At 41.3% G+C, this 24,765-nt stretch overlaps 1 protein-coding gene across 1 annotated transcript in view; it reads left to right on the forward strand.

Annotated features, from left to right (window-relative positions):
• LOC122813602 (acetylserotonin O-methyltransferase-like) overlaps positions 1 to 13,056 on the forward strand; it is a 237,282-nt gene extending 224,226 nt beyond the window's left edge. The window contains exon 7 of the mRNA XM_044086017.1: positions 12,784 to 13,056. Coding sequence (XP_043941952.1) covers positions 12,784 to 13,004 — 221 coding nt within the window. The 3' untranslated portion in view covers positions 13,005 to 13,056. The remainder of the gene's footprint in view (positions 1 to 12,783) is intronic.
• The last annotated feature ends 11,709 nt before the right edge of the window (positions 13,057 to 24,765 follow it).

The following is a 24,765-nucleotide window of genomic DNA, read 5'->3' on the forward strand; positions in this document are numbered from 1 at the left end:
TGCGTGGTTTTGAGCATAGCGCAACAGCGGGCAGCGCCACCTAATTGGGTTTAAACTATTCCTGGCTCCACAAAGTTTGCTCTTTACTTTTTCCCTTTGAACTGCTCTATCTCTCAATTTAAACACCATATTCTCATTCTAAGGCCCTTCACTGGTCCAATTAAGTAATCCTACAAGTTAGCACTATTAAACCATAAGCACTACTTACTATTATACTCTCTACGATTACCCTGTCCTCTATTGGTCCATATTAAATTCAGTTTCCCTATATTACTCTAGCATGTCCAAGGGTCAGTCAATGGTTTCCTCTCCAGTCCAGCTGGTGAATCTGGGAATTTTGAGGCAATGTTACAACTGTCTCATGTACATGGACAACCCTCTCCTCCTCCAAACAGGTTCAAATATATGTGAGAGATGCAAACTGGAGGTTGAGCTCTCTCATCTCAAAACTGGTGTAACCAGTCAGGAGGAAAAGGTAACCTCACACAACACAATTCCAGTGTCACATAGTCCCACCACATCAGCGAACCAAATACATAAATACACAAAAACATATTCGGAGGCTCTAAATAAAAATCTACCTAAGCAACAGAGACCTCCAAAGCAGACATCCAAGCAAACGCTACCTCAAAACAAAACACGCACAACACATAACTCACAAAGTCAGTGTGCCAAGCAGCCACAGCCCTTAAGGCTGAATAACACACCTGATACTCTTGTAATAGGTGACTCTATTGTCAGACACACTGACGTCCCGCTCACCAGGCTGAATAAAGAGAAGGTCACGGTGAGCTGCCTGTCGGGTGCTAGGATCTGCCACATAACGCAAGCACTCAGGTCACTCCAAAGCAAATACAAATATGACTCAGTCATTGTACATGCTGGTGTAAATGACCTGAGATGTACCTCCCTGGGCTACATGAAAAGAGACATAGAGGAGCTCTCTGATCATGTAGCCCAGGTTGGTATGACCCTGACCTTGAGCAGCATCTTACCCTCACCTAGAATGATGCCACAGTACAAAGACAAAATGATCGATTTTAACAATTGGCTAAAATTTTGGTGTCATTCAAAGGGGATCCAGTGTCTTTCAGCCTGGGATGACATGCTCGACAAGCCACGTTGCTTCGCTAGGGATGGCTTGCACCTGTCCCCATAGTGCCTTTTTTAGGCAAGGCTCAAAAGTCAAACCCACCCCCATAGACAGCACAAGGAACAAGAAACTAAGGGTAATGCTGCTAAACGCCAGAAGTCTTAACCTCAAGATGAACCCACTCGAAGCTCTCCTCAGTATGGAGAACATCGATATCTGTGCAGTGACAGAAACCTGGTTCAAGGCTCCAGAGAGCACCTCAGCACTACCAGGCTATACCTCATATCATGCTTTTCGGCCCCAAAACCCGGACCGAACCACAAAAGGAGGGGGAGTTTCCATAGTTATCAAGGATATCCACACCTCCAGGTTAGTGGCATTGCACGAAGTATCGGAGACCATCCATGTGCAACTAACAGTGGGAAAGACTGCTTTTCAGTTTATAGCATCCTACAGACCACCCTCTCAAAGTCAGGAATCCCACTCGGCTTTCCTGAAAACATTGGAGAACATGACGATCTCTCCGAACACCATTATATTGGGCGACTTCAACTACCCAAACATTGACTGGGAGCACTACTCAAGCCCCAGCACCTTATCCCAATGGTTCCTGGAAATTATAAACTCAAATGCTATGGAACAACTAATCATCACTCCCACAAGAGGGGACAACATACTAGACCTGATCGTTACCAACATGGGGACTCTATGCTCCACACCAGACGTATATCCCTCATTGGTAAGATCAGACCATAAACTAATTTCACTGGATGTCCACATCCCGACCCCACCCCCAGCCCAGAAAACCACAGTGAAAAACTTCTCAAAAGCGAACTTCTCACGTCTCAAAACCGAAGTGGAATCCTTCAAGGCCCCAGGGCCAGTGGAAACTACGGCCCAAACTGCAGAATCCTATATAAATGCATTCTACGGACATCTCCAGGAATGCATGGATCATGCTATCTCAAACAAAACCAAGACCCAATCATCCAAAGGCAGGCATCCAGTCTGGTGGACCCCTGCCATAAATAAACTGTACAACAGAAGGAGGAAGCTACTGCATGATAGAGCAAAATCCCTAATAGGGAAGGCATCTCTGATCAGTACTAGCAAAAAATTACGATCCCTCATAAAATCCTCCAAGGCCAGCTTCGAGAGAAAAATTGCACAGGACACCAAAGACAATCATAAGGCTTTTTACAGTTATGTTAGAAACCTGGGATGCAACTCCCAGACTTGTTCTGAGTTGTTTCTAAACGACAAAAAATACACTGAACCCACAGACATTGCCAATATCCTGGCAGACAGGTTCAGTGCAAACTTCTCCCCCCTCCCCCCCAAAAGAGCAAGTATCTATCCCAGCAGAGGGCTGCCTCCCAAACAACTCTGATGCTCAGGTGAAGGTTGCCCTCTCCAAAGCAAAAAACACTGCTTCCATGGGACCAGATGGCATCCCAGGTTGCGTCCTACATGAACTCCAAGAGGAACTAATCCCTCAAAATAAAACAGCTATACAGTCTCAGCCTCACTACAGGATATGTGCCCACAGAATGGCGTACTGCAACAGTGGTCCCACTCCACAAAGGTGGAGCCTCTACGGACCCTGGAAACTATCGCCCCATAAGCCTGACTAGCTTAGTCTGCAAGGCTATGGAGAGGATCATCATGGAGCTCATAAACAAAGACATTGGGGACCTACAGACACTAGATCCTACCCAGTTCGGCTTTGTCAAGGGCATATCCTGCCTTTTGAACCTGGTTGACTTCTTCAAAACAGTCACCAAAGCCATAGATGAAGGGAAGGTAGTCCACACAGCCTATCTGGACCTTGCAAAGGCATTTGACACAATACCCCACTCGGGCATCATAGATAAGCTATCCAGCTTAAATATAAACCCCTATGTCACAAGATGGGTCGCAAACAGGCTCAAAGACAGAACCCACAGAGTGAGAGTTGCTGGAGCCATGTCAGACTCGAAACCGGTCACAAGTGGCATCCCACAGGGTTCTGTCCTGGGACCACTCTTGTTCGGTATATACTTTTCTGAGGTACAGGCAAACGTGGGAGGACTATGGCTCACCAAGTTCCCAGACGACTGCAAACTGGGTGCCATAATCAACTCTCCAGCTGACACAAACATCCTTCAAAAAGGTCTCACAGAGACAGATAACTGGTGCCAGCGCCGTGGTTTAAAGCTAAATGCCAAAAAATGTATAGTCATACCCTTTGGCAAAAACAATGTGCCCACAAATTACCACATAGGTGGAAACCCATTAAGTACAGAGAAAGTTATTAGGGACCTGGGGACCCAAGTTGATAGCAATCTCTCCTTTGAAAACCACATTGCCAAAGTGGTTAGAAAGACCTTCTAAATAGCCCACCTCATCACGAAGGGTTTCACATCTAGATCAAGAGAGGTAATCGTGCCCCTTTATTCATCCCTCATCAGGCCCATCATAGAATACAATGCCCCTTTTGGGATGTACCTTACCCGACACCTGCAGCAATTAGAAAGACCCCAAAAGTATCTCACCAAGAGGATCAATGTTAGCTGTTTAGTGCGTAGATAGGTCAAAGGAATTTTAGCCTGAAACCTTCTTGCAGTTGGATCCTATTTGTATTGCATCACTTTTTCCTGTAAAATATCATGTGTACTGATGTTTGTATAAATGCTTTTAAAATCTCCTTTTAGGTATTAAACACTCTGTGTACCCAGGCGAAACAAACAAGGTCCCACCTAAGAGCAGTTCGCTCTTTTTAAATAACCAAGTATAACTGAACCACAACGAGCAGCAAGACAACGCAGCCCCAACTAAAGAATATTGCCAAGGTCTTGTATACAAATAATAGCTCCTTCTAAGCTAAGTGTTGCAGCAAACACTGGAACTACTAGCGAACAGGGTTCAGAACGCAGCAGTGATTTTACCCCATTTAACCCATAAACCATACTGTATTTCAAACACCACTACTGGTGAAAATTGAAACTCCCTGTAATTTTACCTCAGAAATTTAAGAAACTGGTATCACACATAAGAGAAAATACCATTTATTCCTGACTTATCCTGGCCATTAAATAATTAGAAGCTGGAAAAACCCCGCTCCGCTCGCTCCGCACCCCTCCCTGCCCCCATATCCCACCCGCCCCCAGTAGGGCTACATTTATACCTAACAAACCACACCCTCATTCTTCTCTTGGAACCAACCAAAATTGACTCTAAATCTCCACCCACCTCAATTCCAATTTCCCTAGTATAATCTCCAAATACCTTCACAATTCAAAGCACTACCGCCCATAACAAAATGAAGCCTACAAAAATCTTAATAAGTAAGCCAATGTTAAAAATAGTACTCTGTACCTTACTACTTTTTATCAAAATTTATCTACTAACTAGATATGAAGACCAGACACTCACTGTTTTTTTTCTATCCCAAGCGCCAAACTAGTACCATCCCATCCCTAAGAAGTTCTAAACTTCACAACTTTCAACTGTCCAGAAAAATATATCACCCCAACCACCATAACCCCCTTAAACCCAACTCAAAACACACCAAATCCAAACAGGAACTAAAATTATTATGTAAGCTGATCAGAATATTAGACCTTACAAAAAAATATATAACCATAGACGGGGATATCCATCCTAACCCAGGCCCCACATCACCTAGAATTGAAAATAACCCACTGCCTACCCTACCAAACTCCCTTCAAATATACCACCTAAATATAAGAAGTATAAATAACAAGATTCATAACCTGCATGCCCTAATAGCAATGTACCTCCCTGATATAATGTGTCTAACAGAAACCTGGCTAAAACAAGGAACCAAAGATAATGAGGTAATGCCACCAGGCTATGATATTTATAGAGCTGATCGCCTGTCAAAAAAAGGAGGCGGTATCGCAGTGCTCTACAAAAACACATTAAATGTCACTATCAATTCACCACAACCACCTCAGATCTCTAATGCTGAAATACTTGCACTAAAATTACAAATAAACAAAGATAAAAGTATTAATATAATTGTGACCTATATTCCCCCCGGAAATAACTCTGAAACTCTTGAACACATCCTTAATTGCCTATCACAAAACTATCCTCAAGAAACCATTATCCTAGGAGATGTTAATATAGACTGGACTCAATGCTCCTCAGAGAACAACCCTACTCACATTAACCTACATGGTTTCTGTCAACTAATATCTTCCCCTACCAGAGTAGGTAATAATACTCAAAAAGAAAGCATCTTAGACTGGATTCTTAGCAACAGTCAACATCATACATACTCAGCCGGAACTCTTCCAAATAGCATTAGTGACCATCTCATCACCTACATTATGAAAAAGAAGGTTCTAAGCTCCACTCCGCCTATGTATAGGTCAGTCAGAAATAAGAAGGATTTTGACCTCACCAAATTTCTGATGGAACTTAAATCCTTTAACTGGAAAACCCTTAAACATCTCCCCCTAGAGGAAGCAGTACTTCTTTTTAATAGTACATTCCTGAACATACTTAACTCTTATGCCCCAATGAGATCAATCAGAGTAAAAACAAGAATTGCACCCTGGCTAACAAAAAATACCATTTCACTAATCAAAATTAGAAACAAAAGCTGGAAAAAATGGTGTTTAACCAAATCAACCTCGGACCGTACAAAATTCCAACAACTAAGAAATGAGACCAAAAAAGCAACACTACTAGACAAAAAAAATTACTATTGTCAACTCCAATACATACACCAAGACAATCCTCAAAAATTCTGGAATAGTCTAAATAATCTTCTCCACCCAGGTAAATCCTCTACCCCTACCCCAGAAAAACTAAGTGTAAAACCCCTGAAGATGTTGCAAATTCCTTTAACAATTTTTTTACTGACACTATACAAACACTAGCTAATCAATTACCATCCACCAACTCTATAAAAATGGAAAACTTTCAACAACTAAAATCCACCTTTAAATTTCATCCTGTCTCCACTGCCTATATAAGATCCTTACTGAAGAAACTAAAACCAACCACTCTCTCTGCAGACCTTCTCCCAGCTGAATACTTACAGATAGCAGCAGATACCATTGCGTACCCTATCTCAGTTCTTATCAATAGAACCATAGCAGAAGCTACAATCCCATCCATATGGAAAGTATCCCACATCATTCCCCTCCACAAAGGTGGCCTATCAACGGAACTCTCAAACTATAGGCCTATAGCAATAATATCACCATTGGCCAAAATCATGGAGAAATGCATACACAAACAACTGCTGTACTATCTTACCCTGAACAATTTAATAACCAATTCTCAACATGGTTTAGGCCCCACCACAGTACAACCACTGCTCTTCTCTCTTTTACCGACACTATTAATCTCAACCGTAATGACAAAAAAATATCTTCAGCACTTTTTCTTGACCTATCAAAGGCCTTTGATATGGTGAACCACCAGCTACTTCACCATACACTTGAAAATCTCCAACTTGATAAACAAGCTCTGGACTGGTTTATTGGCTATCTATCAGGCAGGAAGCAAGCAGTACTCTGGCAATCCAAGCTTTCTAACCTCCTACCTAATACCATAGGAGTACCTCAAGGATCTATCCTGGGACCTCTTCTTTTTACTATCTTTATAAATGACCTGTATAAAGCCATCCCGGAAGCCACATGCATTCAATATGTTGATGACTCGACACTAGTCTGTGCTGATACTTCTCCTGTCAACCTACTAAACAAAACCCAATCTTGTTTCACGTTAGTAGAGAACTGGCTATTAGGACATAAACTGATCCTGAATCCCAACAAAACCAAATTACTACTCTTCCATCCCACACAAAAGATAACACCCCTATCCTTTTCTATCCTATCCAAAAACGGGACAATCATCTCCCCAGACCCCTACACTAAACTATTAGGAGTCACCATAGATAACAAGCTAAGATTTGATATCCATATCAATCAGATCATTAAAACCGTTAATAAAAAAACTTGGGTCACTATACCGGATTAAATCTTTTCTAACTCCAATAGCGAAAGTGACCTTGGCCCGTTCTCATCTTCTCTCCACCCTCTTGTATGCCTCCCCTATGCTCACCAATCTTAACATAGCTGAACGGAATAAACTATCGCGTTGCTATAATCAGATTGCTAGATTCGCAACTGGAATGCCTTACAGAACTCACCACTGTATTAATCTAAGAAACCTAGGTTGGATTGAATTCACCCACCTACTACAGAAGACCCAACTTATTGAAGCATATAAAATCTTAAACCAACCTGACAAAACTCCAGGGCTGAAAAATTTAATGAAACCCTACAATAATCTCAGCAGTCTGCGCTCTTCAAACAAAATATTAGTTCAAACAGTCAAATCCAATAATATAGGGGGTGACTCACTTTTTACCAATTCCATTGGTAAAATCTGGAACTCCCTCCCCCACAGTCTCTCCTGCATTTCCTCTCTAAGCCTCTTCAAAAAAAGATTAAATCACCATCTAAAGTCACATTGGCTTTGTCAATGCTCAAGTCCTGACTGACCCTTTCTCAAACAAGTATAGATGCCATCCTAACAGCATCCCCTCTTCCTGTCTTGTCTCTCTCTCCTCTTAACCAATTTGTCTATCCTAAAAGTAGAATGGTTATGCTGTTATCTATGTTTATATCAATGTATCCGTGATAGTGTATATTATAGCCCTGCTCTGCATCTCCTTTTGTTGCATCTACTAATATAGGAGATACAATTGTTTTTTTTTTGTTATATTATCTTACTCTGTTTTACTACAATGTATTAATTTTTATTTTTCCATAATGTATTAATCTTTGTATTTTATTGTGGAGCTTTTCTCCCCGGGCCTCTGCTGAAAATGGACATATATCCAGTCGGACTATCCCGGTCAACAAATGTAAAATAAATAAATAAATAAATCAAGGGTCTCAAACAGATGCCATATGCTGCTCGGTTAAAAAAACTCCACCTCTACTCAGTTGCATACCGCCTAATTCGAGGCGATCTATGCCTGACATACAAAGCTATGTCAAATCCAGAATTAATGGACATGCTCCACCTCAGTAAATCTAAATCCCTTAGAGCCACATGCTCGAGGGACTTGAACCTCAGCACAGAAATAAATAGAACTTGCTGGAGGGACAGGTTCATAACCCAGAGGCTTCGGCTCTGGAATAGAATTCCAGTTCATGTGAGGCAGAGCACCTCACTGAATCTCTTCAAGAAGAATCTCGATAGGTGGATGGGGGATCGTAGGTTTGTCCCAGGGATTACTCCCATGTCACTATTAGACAGAGGCACAGTAAACTAAACATTAAAAAGGGCACAGTATACTCAAATCAAGGGGTGGTATAAGCCATACAGAATTGGGCTAGGCTTATAATTGCCCTAGGGCAGACAGCCTAGTATGAACCTATGAATCTATGAACCTATGAACCTATTGTAAGGAATACTGTAACAGTGAAATGGAAGGCCATCAAATATTTTATTCAAAACATCCAGACTAGTTGATTAAATAACAGCAGTCTTAAGTAAAATACCTAGACCTAAGTCCACCATTTATATTATACTGACTGATACAAAAACCTTCTAGAATTATCAAATACGGGGCTTGAAAGATAAGTGTATTTACAAGGCATGAATAAACATCTGTGCAATAACAGTGATAATGTCAGCACATAATATAATTAGTACTATAGATGTGGAAGCACTTACAGCATTCATATTAGTTCCTTAAGTAAGGCAATGACTGGAGTATGTAAGCATTGCTTGAAAAGTAACAACCCAGAGTATAATTAGTACTATAGATGTGAAAGTATTTACAGCATTCATATTCGTTCCCTAAGTAAAGCAATGACTGCAGTATGTAAGCATGGCTTGAAAAGTAACACCCGGAGTATAATTAGTACTATAGATGTGAAAGTATTTACAGCATTCATATTAGTTCCCTAGGTAAGGCAATGACTGGAGTATGTAAGCATGGCTTGAAAAGTAACAACCCAAAGTATAATTAGTACTATAGATGTGGAAGTATTTACAGCATTCATATTAGTTGCCTAAGTAAAGCAATGACTGCAGTATGTAAGCATGACTTGAAAAATAACAACCCAGAGTATAATTAGTACTATAGATGTGAAAGTATTTACAGCATTCATATTAGTTCCCTAAGTAAGTCAATGACTGCATTATGTAAGCATGGCTTGAAAAGTAACAACCCAGAGTATAATTAGTACTACAGATGTGGAAATATTTACAGCATTCATATTAGTTCCCTAAGTAAGGCAACGACTGCAGTATGTAAGCATGGCTTGAAAAGTAACAACCCAGAGTATAATTAGTACTATAGATGTGTAAGTATTTACAGCATTCATATTAGTTCCTGAAGTAAGGCAATGACTGCAGTATGTAAGCATGGCTTGAAAAGTAACACCCAGAGTATAATTAGTACTATAGATGTGAAAGTATTTACAGCATTCATATTAGTTCCCTAGGTAAGGCAATGACTGGAGTATGTAAGCATGGCTTGAAAAATAACAACCCAGAGTATAATTAGCACTATAGATGTGGAATCATTAAGAGCATTTATTTTGGTTCTCTGTGTAAGGCAATGACTGGAGTATGTAAGCATGGTTTGAAAAGTAACAACCCAGAGTAGAATTAGTACTATAGATGTGGAAGTATTTACAACATTCATATTAGTTCCCTAAGTAAGGCAATGACTGCAGTATGTAAGCATGGCTTGAAAAGTAACAACCCAGAGTAGAATTAGTACTAGATGTGGAAGTATTTACAGCATTCATATTAGTTCCCTAGGTAAGGCAATGACTGGAGTCATACCTCTCAACCTCTTACAGGAAGAAATCTGGACAAAATAGCGACAATTTTTAATCATTGCTCTTATAAACTTAGAAAGTTGCAGGTTTTGTATTAGCATGATTTTTTCTGAAGGGTATGAAGGCTGAAGCTCAAATGTCTGTCATTATTTTCTAACTTCAGTATTTAATGATTGCTACTAATTTGCCAGAAAAACAAAATTTTATGAAAAATAGACCAAATATATGAAGCAAAGATCTGGACATTCTGTGAAAATCTGCACAGCTGAGAGGTATGACTGGAGTATGTAGGCATGGCTTGAAAAAGTAACTGAAGTCAAAATGATGACACAATTAATTTTCCATTTTCCATACTCACTGAAACATAAGCACTTATATTTGCATAGGTTTATTTTTATTTATATTTTTATTTACTTTTGTTTACTGGGGTAGTGCACTGACCAATACTGACCAATCTCAGGCTCAGCCTGGATGAAATAAAAAACATTTCATAAGCGAAAATACAGAAATGTAAGGAATAAAAGAGTAGTTCAGACTAATAACATAGGAAAAAAATGTGTATGTACATTCTAGTGAACAAGCACAGTACAATGTACAATAAAGAAGAGTGCAATGTACAATGTATTCATTAGTTTGTAAAGTGGTTCAACTTTCAGTGAATCTTGACAGAGGAGAAGACTCCGAAGGATATAGGGTAGGTGAGATGTCCAGTGTTGATGCAGGAGCATTTAGCAAAGATTAGGTGCCTGAGAGAAGAAAGCATGTGCAGTGATGTGGGGTTTGTTTCTAGGGGTAATGAGAGTTGTGACAGAGCATGTGCAGTGCTGTGGGGTTTGGTTCTAGGGGTAATGAGACTTGGTGTGACAGAGCATGTGCAGTGCTGTGGGATTTGTTTCTGGGGTAATGAGAGTTGTGACAGAGCATGTGCAGTGCTGTGGGTGTGGGGTGATTGGGGTGGGGATATGAGACTGAGTGAAGGTGTGACACAGTGTGTGTGGTGTGGGTTTTGTTTCTGGGGTAAGTTGTTGTGACAGAGCATGTGCAGTGCTGTGGGGTTTGGTTCTAGGGGTAATGAGACTTGGTGTGACAGAGCATGTGCAGTGCTGTGGGGTTTGTTTCTAGGGGTAATGAGAGTTGTGACAGAGCATGTGCAGTGCTGTTGGGTTTGTTTCTAGGGGTAATGAGAGTTGATGTGACAGAGCATGCACAGTGCTGTGGGGTTTGGTTCTAGGGTTAATGAGACTTGGTGTGACAGAGCATGTGCAGTGCTGTGGGATTTGTTTCTAGGGGTAATGAGACTTGGTGTGACAGAGCATGTGCAGTGCTGTGAGGTTTGTTTCTAAGGGTAATGAGAGTTGTTGTGACAGAGCATGGGTGGTGACAGTGATGTGTGTTTCTGGGGTTTGTTTCTTGTGTGTGAGCAGAGCATGTGTGCAGTGCTGTGGGGTTTGGTTCTAGGGGTAATGAGACTTGGTGTGACAGAGCATGTTCAGTGCTGCGGGATTTGTTTCTAGGGGTAATCAGAGTTGTGACAGAGCATGTGCAATGCTGTGGGGTTTGTTTCTAGGGGTAATGAGACTTGGTGTGACAGAGCATGTGCAGTGCTGTGGGGTTTGGTTCTAGGGGTAATGAGAGGTGGTGTGACAGAGCATGTGCAGTGTTGTGGGGTTTGTTTCTAGGGGTAATGAGAGTTGTTGTGACAGAGGATTTGCAGTGCTGTGGGGTTTGGTTCTAGGGGTAATGAGAGTTGATGTAACACAGTATGTGCAGTGCTGTGGAGTTTGGTTCTAGGGGTAATGAGAGTTGGTATGACAGAGCATGTGCAGTGCTGTGGGGTTTAGTTCTAGGAGCAATAAGAGCTGGTGTGAGAGAGCATGTGCAGTGATGTGGGGTTTGGTTCTAGGCGCATACCTCTTGACCTCTTAGAGAAAGAAATCTGGACAAAGCCATAAATAATGGGGGGGGGGCAAAGGCCCAAAACTAGGGGCACTTTTTAAATATTGCTGTTACAAACTTAGAAATTAGATAGAATAACAGATTTTACATTATCATGACTTTTCTGAGGGGTATGAAGACCGAAACTCAAAGGTCTGTCATAATTTTCTGATTTCAACTTTCAATTATTTCCAATAATTTGCCAGAAAACCACAATTTTATGAGAAACAGTCCAAAATTATGCAGCAAAAATCTGGACATTCTGTGAAAATCTGTACAGTTGAGAGGTTTGTTAGGGCTAATGAGAATTTGTATGGCTTGTGAGTGTCTCAGGTTGTATGAGGAGGCTTATTTCATGACTTCCACCTGCAAAGTGAGTAAGTGTGTGTAGTTGGAAGAGTGTCTAGAGTTGTAATCCTAAAAGTAGGTTAGATCTCTGGGTCGCCAGGTACATGGGTAAGGACTGGTTACAAACTGCCAAATCTTTTTAATTGTTGGTACTTATTACACTTCCTGAAGTCTGTGCGAACTGAATGCTGTACAACTACTCCAAGCATTCATTATTCAAATTAATATCAAGACAAGCCACTAAGGTGGGATTCACAGGACAGCTCCTCGAGGACATGGTATACAAGCCTTACTAATCTAGTGATGAAGGCAGGGTGCTACTAGTGCTTAACAATTACTCACTGACTTGTACAGCTCCTCGAGGACATGCTTTGCAAGCCTTACTAATCTAGTGATGAAGGCAGGGTGCTACTAGTGCTTAACAATTACTCAATGACTTGTACAGATGAAGTTTTATTCACTTGTGGTAAAAGACAAATTAATGTTTTAACATCTCATTTAGTTAGATAAAGGCTATTCTTAAATGTGGATTTGTTGGAAAATGATCACAACTCATATGCATCATTCTTTTTCCATTAGGGGGAGCAGTTGTTGTAGTAGAATGCTTCCTGAAAGATGCCACTGATGAGGTAATCACAGCAAACACACAGCACTTCCTGATGGCTCTTGCAACTGAAGGAAAAGAACGCACACCGAAGGAAATGAGTCTGCTCCTGGAAAATGCAGGATTTCAAGATGTTCAAATTAAGGAGACAGGAAAAATCTATGACCCCATGATAGGCAGAAAAGTACTTAAGTAATTATATGTAATGAGGTTTAGTACTATATTAAAATATATTCTTGAAAATGGAATTGCTGACAGATTTCTTCCTTGTGAACCTCTTTTCTTAATTTTTCCATGTTGTTCACTAATTCTAATTGTAGTACAACTTAATCTAGATGTTATTGGTAGAACTGTGTGCCATTTTAATGTTGTTGCCTGTTATTTGCTTCTGATACTTTACACATTTTTTAGCTGAATGGGTACCCTAAAACATGACCTGTAGAAGTAAAATTGTGTTATTTCAGCTTGTTAATACAACAGAAAGATATACAGATACCACCTCAATTTCAGTCACAGGCAGTCTCACACCATAATTCAGAAGTCATTCGTTAGTTAGGTAGTTAACCAATTTGTTTATTTAGATTTGTTGATCCAGAGAGAGCACTGATACAAAAGGACCTGTTTCAGGCTCAGACCTGGAATGATGCAAAGATAAATATTGCATTCTGGAAGAAATTTTCTCCCTGGGATTCTACATATAAAAACACACTTAGACAAGCAGCACCACCCCCATCAACAAAAACAAATAACTAAAAATGTATGCACACCACAGTTTGAGAACAATATAACTCATGTAATCTTCCATGAATATGAATAGCATGGTCCTCAGAAATTCATATAAAGACTGCAGCTTATAAACAAAGTGATGGCATTTAGGTCCAAAGAGGTCATCGGTGTGTTATAATCAGCATTAATCAGACCTGTCAGTGAGTAGCATATCCCTTTTGGTAGGGATCTGACCAGGCATATTCAACAATTGGAACTGTGACACCCACACACTGGCCCAGTAATCAAGAAGCCTCAATCCTCACCACTAGCACCAGTGAAGGGCATGCACATTGGAAAGGATAACAAGTGCACACACAGTAAAGTACAATTTAACACCAGTGAGCTGCACACACACTTTGGGAAGGTTTATAACAAACACACACACCCTGAGTAAGGCTACACATTTAACACCAGTGAGCAGCAAGACATTGGGAAGGATAACAAATACACACACAGTTAAAAGTACAATTTAAAAGCACCAGTGAAATCTCATCATTGGGAAGGATAACAAGTACACACACAGTAAAATACAATTTAACACAAGTGCAGGATAGCGTGCACATTGGGAAGGATAGAAAGTACACACACTAATCTAGTAAAGTACAATTTAACACCAAGAGAAATCGTGCACATTGGGAAGGATAACAAGTACACACACAGTAAAGTACAATTTAACACCAGTGAGGGGCATGCACATTGGGAAGGATAACAAGTACACACAGTAAAGTACAATTTAACACCAGTGAGGGGCGTGCACATTGGGAAGGATAACAAGTACACACACATTAAAGTACAATTTAACACCAGTGAGGGGCGTGCACATTGGGAAGGATAACAAGTGCACACACAGTAAAGTATAATTTAACACCAGTGAGGGGCGTGCACATTGGGAAGGATAACAAGTACACACACAGTAAAGTACAATTTAACACCAGTGAGGGGCGTGCATATTGGGAAGGATAACAAGTACACACACAGTAAAGTACAATTTAACACCAGTGAGGGGCGTGCACATTGGGAAGGATAACAAGTACACACACAGTAAAGTACAATTTAACATCAGTGAGGGGTGTGCACATTGGGAAGGATAACACGTGCACACACAGTAAAGTACAATTTAACACCAGTGAGGGGCGTGCACATTGGAAAGGATAACAAGTGCACACACAGTAAAGTACAATTTAACACCAGTGAGGGGCGTGCACATTGGGAAGGATAACAAGTACAGACACAGTAAAGTACAATTTAACACCAGTGAAGGGCGTGCACATTGGGAAGGATAACAAGTACACACACAGTAAAGTACAATTTAACACCAGTGAGGGGCGTGCTCATTGGGAAGGATAACAAGTACACACACAGTAAAGTACAATTTAACACCAGTGAGGGGGGTGCACACTGGGAAGGATAACAAGTACACACACAGTAAAGTACAATTTAACACCAGTGAGGGGCGTGCACATTGGGAAGGATAACAAGTACACACACAGTAAAGTACAATTTAACACCAGTGAGGGGCGTGCACATTGGGAAGGATAACAAGTACACACACAGTAAAGTACAATTTAACACCAGTGAGGGGCATGTACATTGGGAAGGATAACAAGTACACACACAGTAAAGTACAATTTAACACCAGTGAGGGGCATGCACATTGGGAAGGATAACTTGTACACACACAGTAAAGTACAATTTAACACCAGTGAGGGGCGTGCACATTGGGAAGGAAAACAAGTGCACACACAGTAAAGTACAATTTAACACCAGTGAGGGGCATGCACATTGGGAAGGATAACAAGTACACACACAGTAAAGTACAATTTAATGCCAGTGAGGGGCGTGCACATTGGGAAGGATAACAAGTATACACACAGTAAAGCACAATTTAACACCAGTGAGGGGCGTGCACATTGGGAAGGATAACAAGTACACACACAGTAAAGTACAATTTAACACCAGTGAGGGGTGTGCACATTGGGAAGGATAACAAGTACACACACAGTAAAGTACAATTTAACACCAGTGAGGGGCGTGCACATTGGGAAGGATAACAAGTATACACACAGTAAAGTACAATTTAACACCAGTGAGGGGCGTGCACATTGGGAAGGATAACAAGTATACACACAGTAAAGTACAATTTAACACCAGTGAGGGGCGTGCACATTGGGAAGGATAACAAGTACACACAGTAAAGTACAATTTAACACCAGTGAGGGGCATGCACATTGGGAAGGATAACAAGTACACACACAGTAAAGTACAATTTAACACCAGTGAAGGGCGTGCACATTGGGAAGGATAACAAGTGCACACACAGTAAAGTGCAATTTAACACCAGTGAGGGGCGTGCACATTGGGAAGGATAACAAGTACACACACAGTAAAGTACAATTTAACACAAGTGAGGGGCGTGCACATTGGGAAGGATAACAAGTACACACACAGTAAAGTACAATTTAACACCAGTGAGGGGCATGCACATTTGCAAGGATAACAAGTACACACACAGTAAAGTACAATTTAACACCAGTGAGGGGCGTGCACATTGGGAAGGATAACAAGTACACACACAGTAAAGTACAATTTAACACCAGTGAGGGGCGTGCACATTGGGAAGGATAACAAGTGCACACACAGTAAAGTACAATTTAACATCAGTGAGGGGCGTGCACATTGGGAAGGACAACAAGTACACACACAGTAAAGTACAATTTAACACCAGTGAGGGGGTGCACATTGGGAAGGATAACAAGTACACACACAGTAAAGTACAATTTAACACCACTGAGGGGTGTGCACATTGGGAAGGATAACAAGTACACACACAGTAAAGTACAATTTAACACCAGTGAGGGGCTGCACATTGGGAAGGATAACAAGTATACACACAGTAAAGTACAATTTAACACCAGTGAGGAGCGTGCACATTGGGAAGGATAACAAGTACACACCCAGTAAAGTACAATTTAACACCAGTGAGGGGCGTGCACATTGGGAAGGATAACAAGTACACACACAGTAAAGTACAATTTAACACCAGTGAGGGGTGTGCACATTGGGAAGGATAACAAGTACACACACAGTAAAGTACAATTTAACACCAGTGAGGGGCGTGCACATTGGGAAGGATAACAAGTGCACACACAGTAAAGTACAATTTAACACCAGTGAGGGGCGTGCACATTGGGAAGGATAACAAGTACACACACAGTAAAGTACAATTTAACACCACTGAGGGGCGTGCACATTGGGAAGGATAACAAGTGCACACAGTAAAGTACAATTTAACACCAGTGAGGGGGGTGCACATTGGGAAGGATAACAAGTACACACACAGTAAAGTACAATTTAACAGCAGTGAGGGGGGTGCACATTGGGAAGGATAACAAGTACACACACAGTAAAGTACAATTTAACACCAGTGAGGGGGGTGCACATTGGGAAGGATAACAAGTACACACACAGTAAAGTACAATTTAACACCACTGAGGGGTGTGCACATTGGGAATGATAACAAGTGCACACACAGTAAAGTACAATTTTACACCAGTGAGGGGCGTGCACATTGGGAAGGATAACAAGTACACACACAGCAAAGTACAATTTAACACCAGTGAGGGGCGTGCACATTGGGAAGGATAACAAGTACACACACAGTAAAGTAAAATTTAACACCAGTGAGGGGTGTGCACATTGGGAAGGATAACAAGTACACACACAGTAAAGTACAATTTAACACCAGTGAGGGGCGTGCACATTGGGAAGGATAGCAAGTACACACACAGTAAAGTACAATTTAACACCAGTGAGGGGTGTGCACATTGGGAAGGATAACAAGTACACACACAGTAAAGTACAATTTAAAACCAGTGAGGGGCGTGCACATTGGGAAGGATAACAAGTACACACACAGTAAAGTACAATTTCCCTTAAGAGCACACGGAGGTCACAGTCAGTCTGGGGCTAGTTTCTTCCTTTACTTCCAGATCCCCAATAAGACTCCCCACTGGCAAAGCTATAGGGTTCAGATCTCAGCTGAGTAGTCAAGCCAAACGTCCAGTACCCTCTCAGTCCAAATGTGCTTCGTGTCCCTGCCCAAGTAGCTGACACACACACTTTGAGATTTGGTTTATATACAAACACACAGGCACTCCTGGGGAAGGCTAGCACAGGTTTTCCAGCTATGCCCCTCCTACCAGGCTAAAAGGTAGTAATCACTGCCACCAACTACTCTTATCAGCTACTAATAAGGCCCATCCCAAAGGGTAACCAATTTTACTGTGTAATATTACTGTTATCCAAATAGAAAGTGTGACTGAGCAGCAAGACTATTGGAGTGGCTTGGACAGTATCATCAAATACATGCAATGTATGTTAAGAGCTTAAATTCTCTCTACACAAAACAGCCACAGTTAAAAGGTTTAAAATATTTAATAATAAATAATAAAAGCACAAGACAAATCTCATCATTTCAACACAGTGCTAATCAATAGTCCAGAGATCACAGGAAAATGCTTTAAAACAATATTGCAGGATAGCCTGACATAAATATAGAAAATAGCAAGACTAATCTAGCTAAATTCCTATCTAACTCTAAGAGAAATCACAGTTCTAAATACTACTTACATACAAAGCAAGCAAGTGCTGGTGAGTGAATGTTCTTCAGACAAAATCTAAAATTCCCTCCTTTCTTTCTGTCCTTAAATTGATAACACAGTACTGCTGAGTCATTTCAGATTACATCATTCTTAACAGTTCTGATTTGCCACTTTTTCCACCTCAATGGAGGACAAAGCCACTGCCTTAGGGTATCTTGTAGCATAATCTACTACCACTAGGTTATACTTTTTCCCTGTAGAAATTGGGGTACTCAGAGGCCCCACAATATCCATAGCTACCCTCTGAAATGGCTTCTCAATCACACGCAATGGCATCAAAGGGGATCTCACCTTGTCTCCTGCCTTGTCTACCTTTTGGCATTGCTCACAGATCTTGCAGTACCCTGCTACATCTCTGGAAATTCCAGGCAAACAGAAGTTCTGCATAATACGTCTCTTTGTACGTGTTATGCCCATATGACCTGCAAAGGGAATATCATGGACCATGGCTAGAAGCACCAGATGGTAGGCTCTAGGCACTACCAACTGCTGTATTCTCTCACCCTCTTGTTCTCCCTCTGGAGTCCAGTCTCTATATAGTAACCCTATGTCCCAGTATACAGAATACCCCTTCCCTTGAGAATCAGGTGCCTCACTAGCTACCTATCTCAGGCCTTGTAATGTTGGGTCTGAGAGCTGAGCCTGTCTTAACTCTCTCTTAGTAACCCTTCCCAGCTCCCCTTCCACAGGAAGTCGGGCATCCTCTGACAGCGGTGCCTCACTGTCAACCTGGGTAATACTACTCACTTCTGCCCTTGCAGTCACTCTGTCCAAGGGACCATCAGTGCCCACAAGAAGCTGTGGCTCACCTTCAGTCTCACTGCTACAGTGTAGCTCCTTCCCTGAAGTAACCACCTCACCAGCCCTGGCTGTAAGTGTGCAGTCTGTCTGGGTCTCCCTCAGGCTACCAGAACCACATTCTTGTCTCCAAGCCTGACTGTGTGTAACTGCATGAGAACATGGTACTGCATTATCAAAATCATTCCCCTATCAGGACACCTGCTGGGATATCCTCAAACACACCTACTTGCTGGCTTCTTTTTCCACACTCCCAGTCAAGGTGAACCCTAGCCAAAGGTATTTGGAATGGGGTCCCTCCTAAAGCTCTGAATGGAGTAGACTGCCCAGGAAAGTAGTGCTCCTCTATAACCATTGCAGGCTTCACAATGGTTATGTCAGAGGCTGTGTGTCTCCTAGCAATGGCCTCTTTGCCATTCACTACAATAGGATATAACCTCTTGTGGTAGTTTGGTACCCCTGTTGTCTCAAGACAACCCACTATTGGCATTTTCAGCTTCCCACTTACTGGCATTGTCACCTTTTGTTCCCCACGTTGCCTCCGTGGACATCTGTATGCCACATGCCCCCACTGGTTGCATTCAAAACATTTAACCCTAGGTCCTGGACATGTACCTGGACTAGTGGTGTTCCCTCCTACTGTCAGATTCTGTTGGGGCAGTCTGGGCAGCGCACCATGGGTTCTTTTAGACCCACGAGCAGTACTGGTGTCCCTTTCTTGTGCAGTGATGCCCTGCTTGCTAGCTATAGGTCTCATTTCTTCCCAAACTCATCTGAAGTAGCACATTGTCTATCAGTAAACCATATCTTCATGTTCTCAGGCAAAGTGCTAAGGGCTTGTTCCCTCACCAAAAGGTCTGCAAGCCCTTCACAAGTAGTGACCTGACATCCACTCACACACCTTAGAAAATAAGCGATTAGTTCAGCAACATATTCACACACACACACTTTCATCTGCCTTGTGTCTACGCTCACAAAGCTTTTTCCTATAAGCTTCAGGTGTTAGCTTAAAATATTCTACCAAACAATTCATAATAACAGTATAATAAAAAAATTCACAATCAGATAATTTAGACAGCACAGTTACAGCTTTGCCATGTAGTAAGGGGGTCAGGAACCATGCCCAGAGCATTTGGTCAACATCATACTGTTTATCTACCCTCTCAAACATATGTATGAAACTATCAAAATTATCCCCCTCTGTAAACTGCAGAAAAAAATTACTGACCTTTTGTGCTTCAGGGTCCAGTTACTCCCTTCCCTGTTACCTCCATGACTCTGGCAAATAGTCAGCATCTCCTTCTCATGCAGCCTCTGCCTCTCCATCTTCTCAGCTTCCAGGTATAGCAGTTTCTCATTCTCCTCAGCCTGTAGACATCTCAGTCTCTCTGCTCCTTCTGTTTCCAAGCACCTGGCCTCTAACTCAAGTCACTTTAGCTCCAGATGGATTTTTGAGTCCTCTGCAGAAAGGTTGAGCTGTTCATTCACTGAGTGTGTACATCTCCACGGCCAGTCTGATCATCCTTCTTGTTGCTATTTCCTGATACAGCTGTGACCAAAGCTGCAATCATATCTGCTTTAGTCATGTTTCCATGCACCAGTCCCTTAGCCTGGCACATCTCAGCCAGCCAGCTTCTTGTCAGCTTACCATACTCCTCTGCTGACATGCTTGCCTGCTGTCACTGACTAACTAAGCTAACAAAAGAAATACAAAACATTGTGTTCTGAACTCAGAATATTCACTGCATGGCTGATTTAGAGTACAAAAATACCTTCAGTGATTACTGTACACAAGCTACAGGAATTCAATATCCACACCATTACAATACAATTAATATGTGATGTGGCTAACTCACTACTATCAAACAACTAATATCTGATGTGGATATCCCACCACTGCCTACCAATTAATATGTGATGCCCACGCACTGGCCGACTAATCAAGGAGCATCGATCCTCACCAGTAGCACCAGTGAGGGACGTGCACATTGGGAAGGATAACAAGTACACGCACAGTAAAATACAATTTCCCTTAAGAGCACACAGAAATTACAGTCAGTCTGGGCCTGGTTTCTCCCTTTCTTTACAGATCCCCAATAAGACTCCCCACTGACACAGTTATAGAGTTCAGATCTCAGCCAAGTAGTCAAGCCAAAACCTCCAGTACCCTCTCTGTCCAACCAGTGCTTCGTGTCCATGCCCATGTGGCTGACACACACACACTTTGAGATTTAGTTTATATACAAACACACAGACACTCCTGCAGAAGCATGGCACAGGTTCTCCAACTGTGCCCCATTCTGCCAGGCTAAAAAGTAGTAATTACTGCCACCAACTACTCATCAGCAACTAATAAGGCCCTTCCCAAAGGGTGACCAATTTCACTATGTAATGTTACTGTTATCCAAATAGTAAGTGCAGCAAGACTATTGGAGTGGCTTGGACAGTATCACCAAATGCATGCAATGCACTCTAAGAGCTTAAATTATCTCAACAAAAAAGAGCCACATTTGAAAGATTTCAAAATATTTAATAATACATAATAAAAACGCAAGACAAATTTCTATCAATTCAACACAGTGCTAATCAAGAGTTCAGAAATCACAGAAAAATGCTTTAAAACAATATTGCAAGATAGTACGATAGAAAATAATTAGACTAATCTGGCTAAATTCCTGTCTAACTCTAAGAGAAATCACAGTTCTAAATATTACTTACATACAGACAAGCAAGTGCTGGTGAGTGGATGTTCTTCAGGCAAAATCCAAAATGCCCTCTTTTCTTTCTGTCCTTAAATTGATAACATAGTACTGCTGAGTCATTTCAGATTACATCATTCTTAACAGTTCTGCTTTAGTTTCCCAGGCTCACAGAATTTAAAATTTACATTTCTTTTTGTAATCTGCACCTGCATGAAGCCACAAAAATAAAAGACATTTTACATGTAAGAGCTAGTAATTAACTCTTGCTCTAAGACAATAGAAAGAATTCTTTAGTCCAGACAAACTGTCCCAAGCTTGAGATCAAACAGTCCTAAAATGCTTGACATATCAGCTTTCTTCTAGCAGGGTGCACTGTGGTTACATTTTTGAAGCTCAGAATATATAGCACAGTTTTCTTTACATTTGTGAAACAGCCTGTGGATTACATTACTATTTGCAAATTATATAGAATTATTTACAAAACTCTATCTAGCTAGGCTGGAAGCCTTCAGAGGAACATAATACAGGTTCCTCAGTAAAAGAATACAGGGTGTAAGTAACATGTCCTATGCAGACTGTCTCAAGGCCCTGTCTTTGTATTCGGTCTCCTACAGGCTTTTGAGGAGAGATCATACCTCTCTCAACTGTCCAAATTTTCACAGAATGTCATATTTTGGCTTATATTTTTGGTATGTTCCTCATAAAATTTGTGTTTGGAAAATCACTGGGGTAAACTGAGGATTGACGTCACTAAATAATGATATACATTTGAGTTGCAGAATTCATATCCTTCGGAAAATGTATGTTAAAGCAAACCCTGTTAGTCTAGTAACATTTTAAGTTTATAAGAGCATTATTTAAAATATATCACTTTTTTTGGGCCTGTGTTCCTCCATTTTGTTGGGCTTTGTCCAGATTTCTTGCACGAAGAGGTTGAGAAGTGTTGGGAGATCTATTCCTGGTATACAAGGCATTGTCAGACCCCACGCTGATGGACCTTCTGCTTATCTGCAAAACAAATAGCACCAGAACTAGCCATTCTAAAGACTTAAACCTTGTCTGAGATATAAATAGGACCTATTGGAGAAACAGGTATGTATCATAGAGACTACTCCACCTTTGGAACAGGCTCCCCATCCATATGAAGCAGAGTTGCTCCCTAACCCAATTCAAATGTAACTTGGACAATTGGATAGAGAACAGGAAATACATCGATGGTTTGGCACCTATGTCTCTAATTGTTGTCAAGGGTAACTGAACTTGTCAGAGATTTAGGATGCATGGCTAAGTTTAAAAAGGCCCCAATGATGGTTGTTCTAGTAAACACCGACAAATGTGTAAGACTTCAGACATTCGGATTGGGAGGGTGGCCTAATGGTTAAGGTGTTTGCCTTACAAACACAAGGTGCAGGGTTTGAGTCTCACAAGGGATAATTGGCTAGGCTTAAAATGGCTCGCAAGGGCAATTAGCCTAGTACTAACCTATGAACATATTAACAACAGCAGAATTGGCTAATGAAAAATGCTGGTTAGATAAAAGACAGTTGGGCTGGATTCAAGATAGCTTACACATTGCTTTAAGCCTGGTTGTGTGATGAAGAGCAGAAAGCAACCTGTTTGTGATTCATCAAAGAGTATGTGTCATGCTTGGGTATGAATTAATGTCAGCAACTGAATATGCTAATGAGCAAATAAAGAGTTGAAGGAGATGATAAGTAAGCAAATAGTCATAGCGGAGCAATGCAGAAACATATAAAACAAGCACCTACACACCGCCACTGATTTAGCTATGAATTCCAAGTAATGCTGGAATATAGCCATGAGGAAATTGTAAAACTGTTAGATCGCTGCAGCCATTATAAAGCTTTATATGCAAACAGGCTCCAATGCAAGGTGCTGCTGCCAGACCTCAGCCTAGAAGGTGTAAAGTGTTCAGACCACATTCAACCTACTATGGACAACATGAAATAGAAATAATAGCTCACTATAGAGTAGTCAAGGACACTAACAGTGAACATCTGTTATCCCAACCTGAGATCCAATGAGAATCACAGAGAACTCATCCCAGTGGAAACTATGCTATGTATTATATTATGTACAGTATGCTAGTTAAACTGACTTTTCAGAGATGTACAGGGGACACAGTGGAGCTGTCACAGGCCTTTGCCTCAGGAATAGTCCACAAACTTCTCAATGCAGTGATGCAACATGTTGGGGAGCATATCTGGTTTCCACATACCCCAGAAGAGAGAGCAACCACCATGCAACATTTCTATACTATAGCATACTTTCCCATTGTACTGGAAGCCAAAGACTGCATCCACATCGTAATACAACTCAACCTATTGAATTGGGAAGGAGGTACATAAACATGAAAGGGTTTCATTCCATAAACTGTCAGGTGGTCAGTAATGTGTGTACAAGTAACCCTGGCAGTTTCCATGATTCCAACATATGGTACACCTGTGACTTGTACCTAAGGTTTTCAAGGAAGATCTTTTCACAAGGACATTTAGTGGGGGACGAATGACATGCACTGGGAACTTGGCTCATGACTCTCATGAAAAACCCACACAACCCTAATAAACAAAGTAACGATAGTACACATGCACAAAGTAGAAATATCTTAGAGTTTGCATCTGGCCAGCTCAATTCATGTTTCTGATATGTAGATACATTAGGAGGTGCCCTGCAGTATGTCCCTGCTTCCTCTGCTGGAATATTGACCAACTCTTCCATATTACATAACATCACACTAAAGAAACACTTGCAGCAAGGAGCCCCAGGATAGGGACTACAGTTCTACATCCCACAAGCAGGGCCAGCAGACAGAGATGAAAAGGCAGATGAAGACCCCACAGATGAGGATGAACATGGCAGATGGGGGCGAACACAAATACGCAATATGCTGTGGCACCAGTTAAGTGGCAGCATGTACCATACAGTCACCACATAATTGTATATAAAAATGATACACACACATACAAACAGTAACAGTGTTGCATGCAAACGTACCAGCCTTTTTGTA

This window comes from Protopterus annectens, chromosome 1.part1, assembly GCF_019279795.1.
Source record: "Protopterus annectens isolate FY-2018-M chromosome 1.part1, PAN1.0, whole genome shotgun sequence".
Lineage (NCBI taxonomy): Eukaryota > Metazoa > Chordata > Ceratodontiformes > Protopteridae > Protopterus > Protopterus annectens.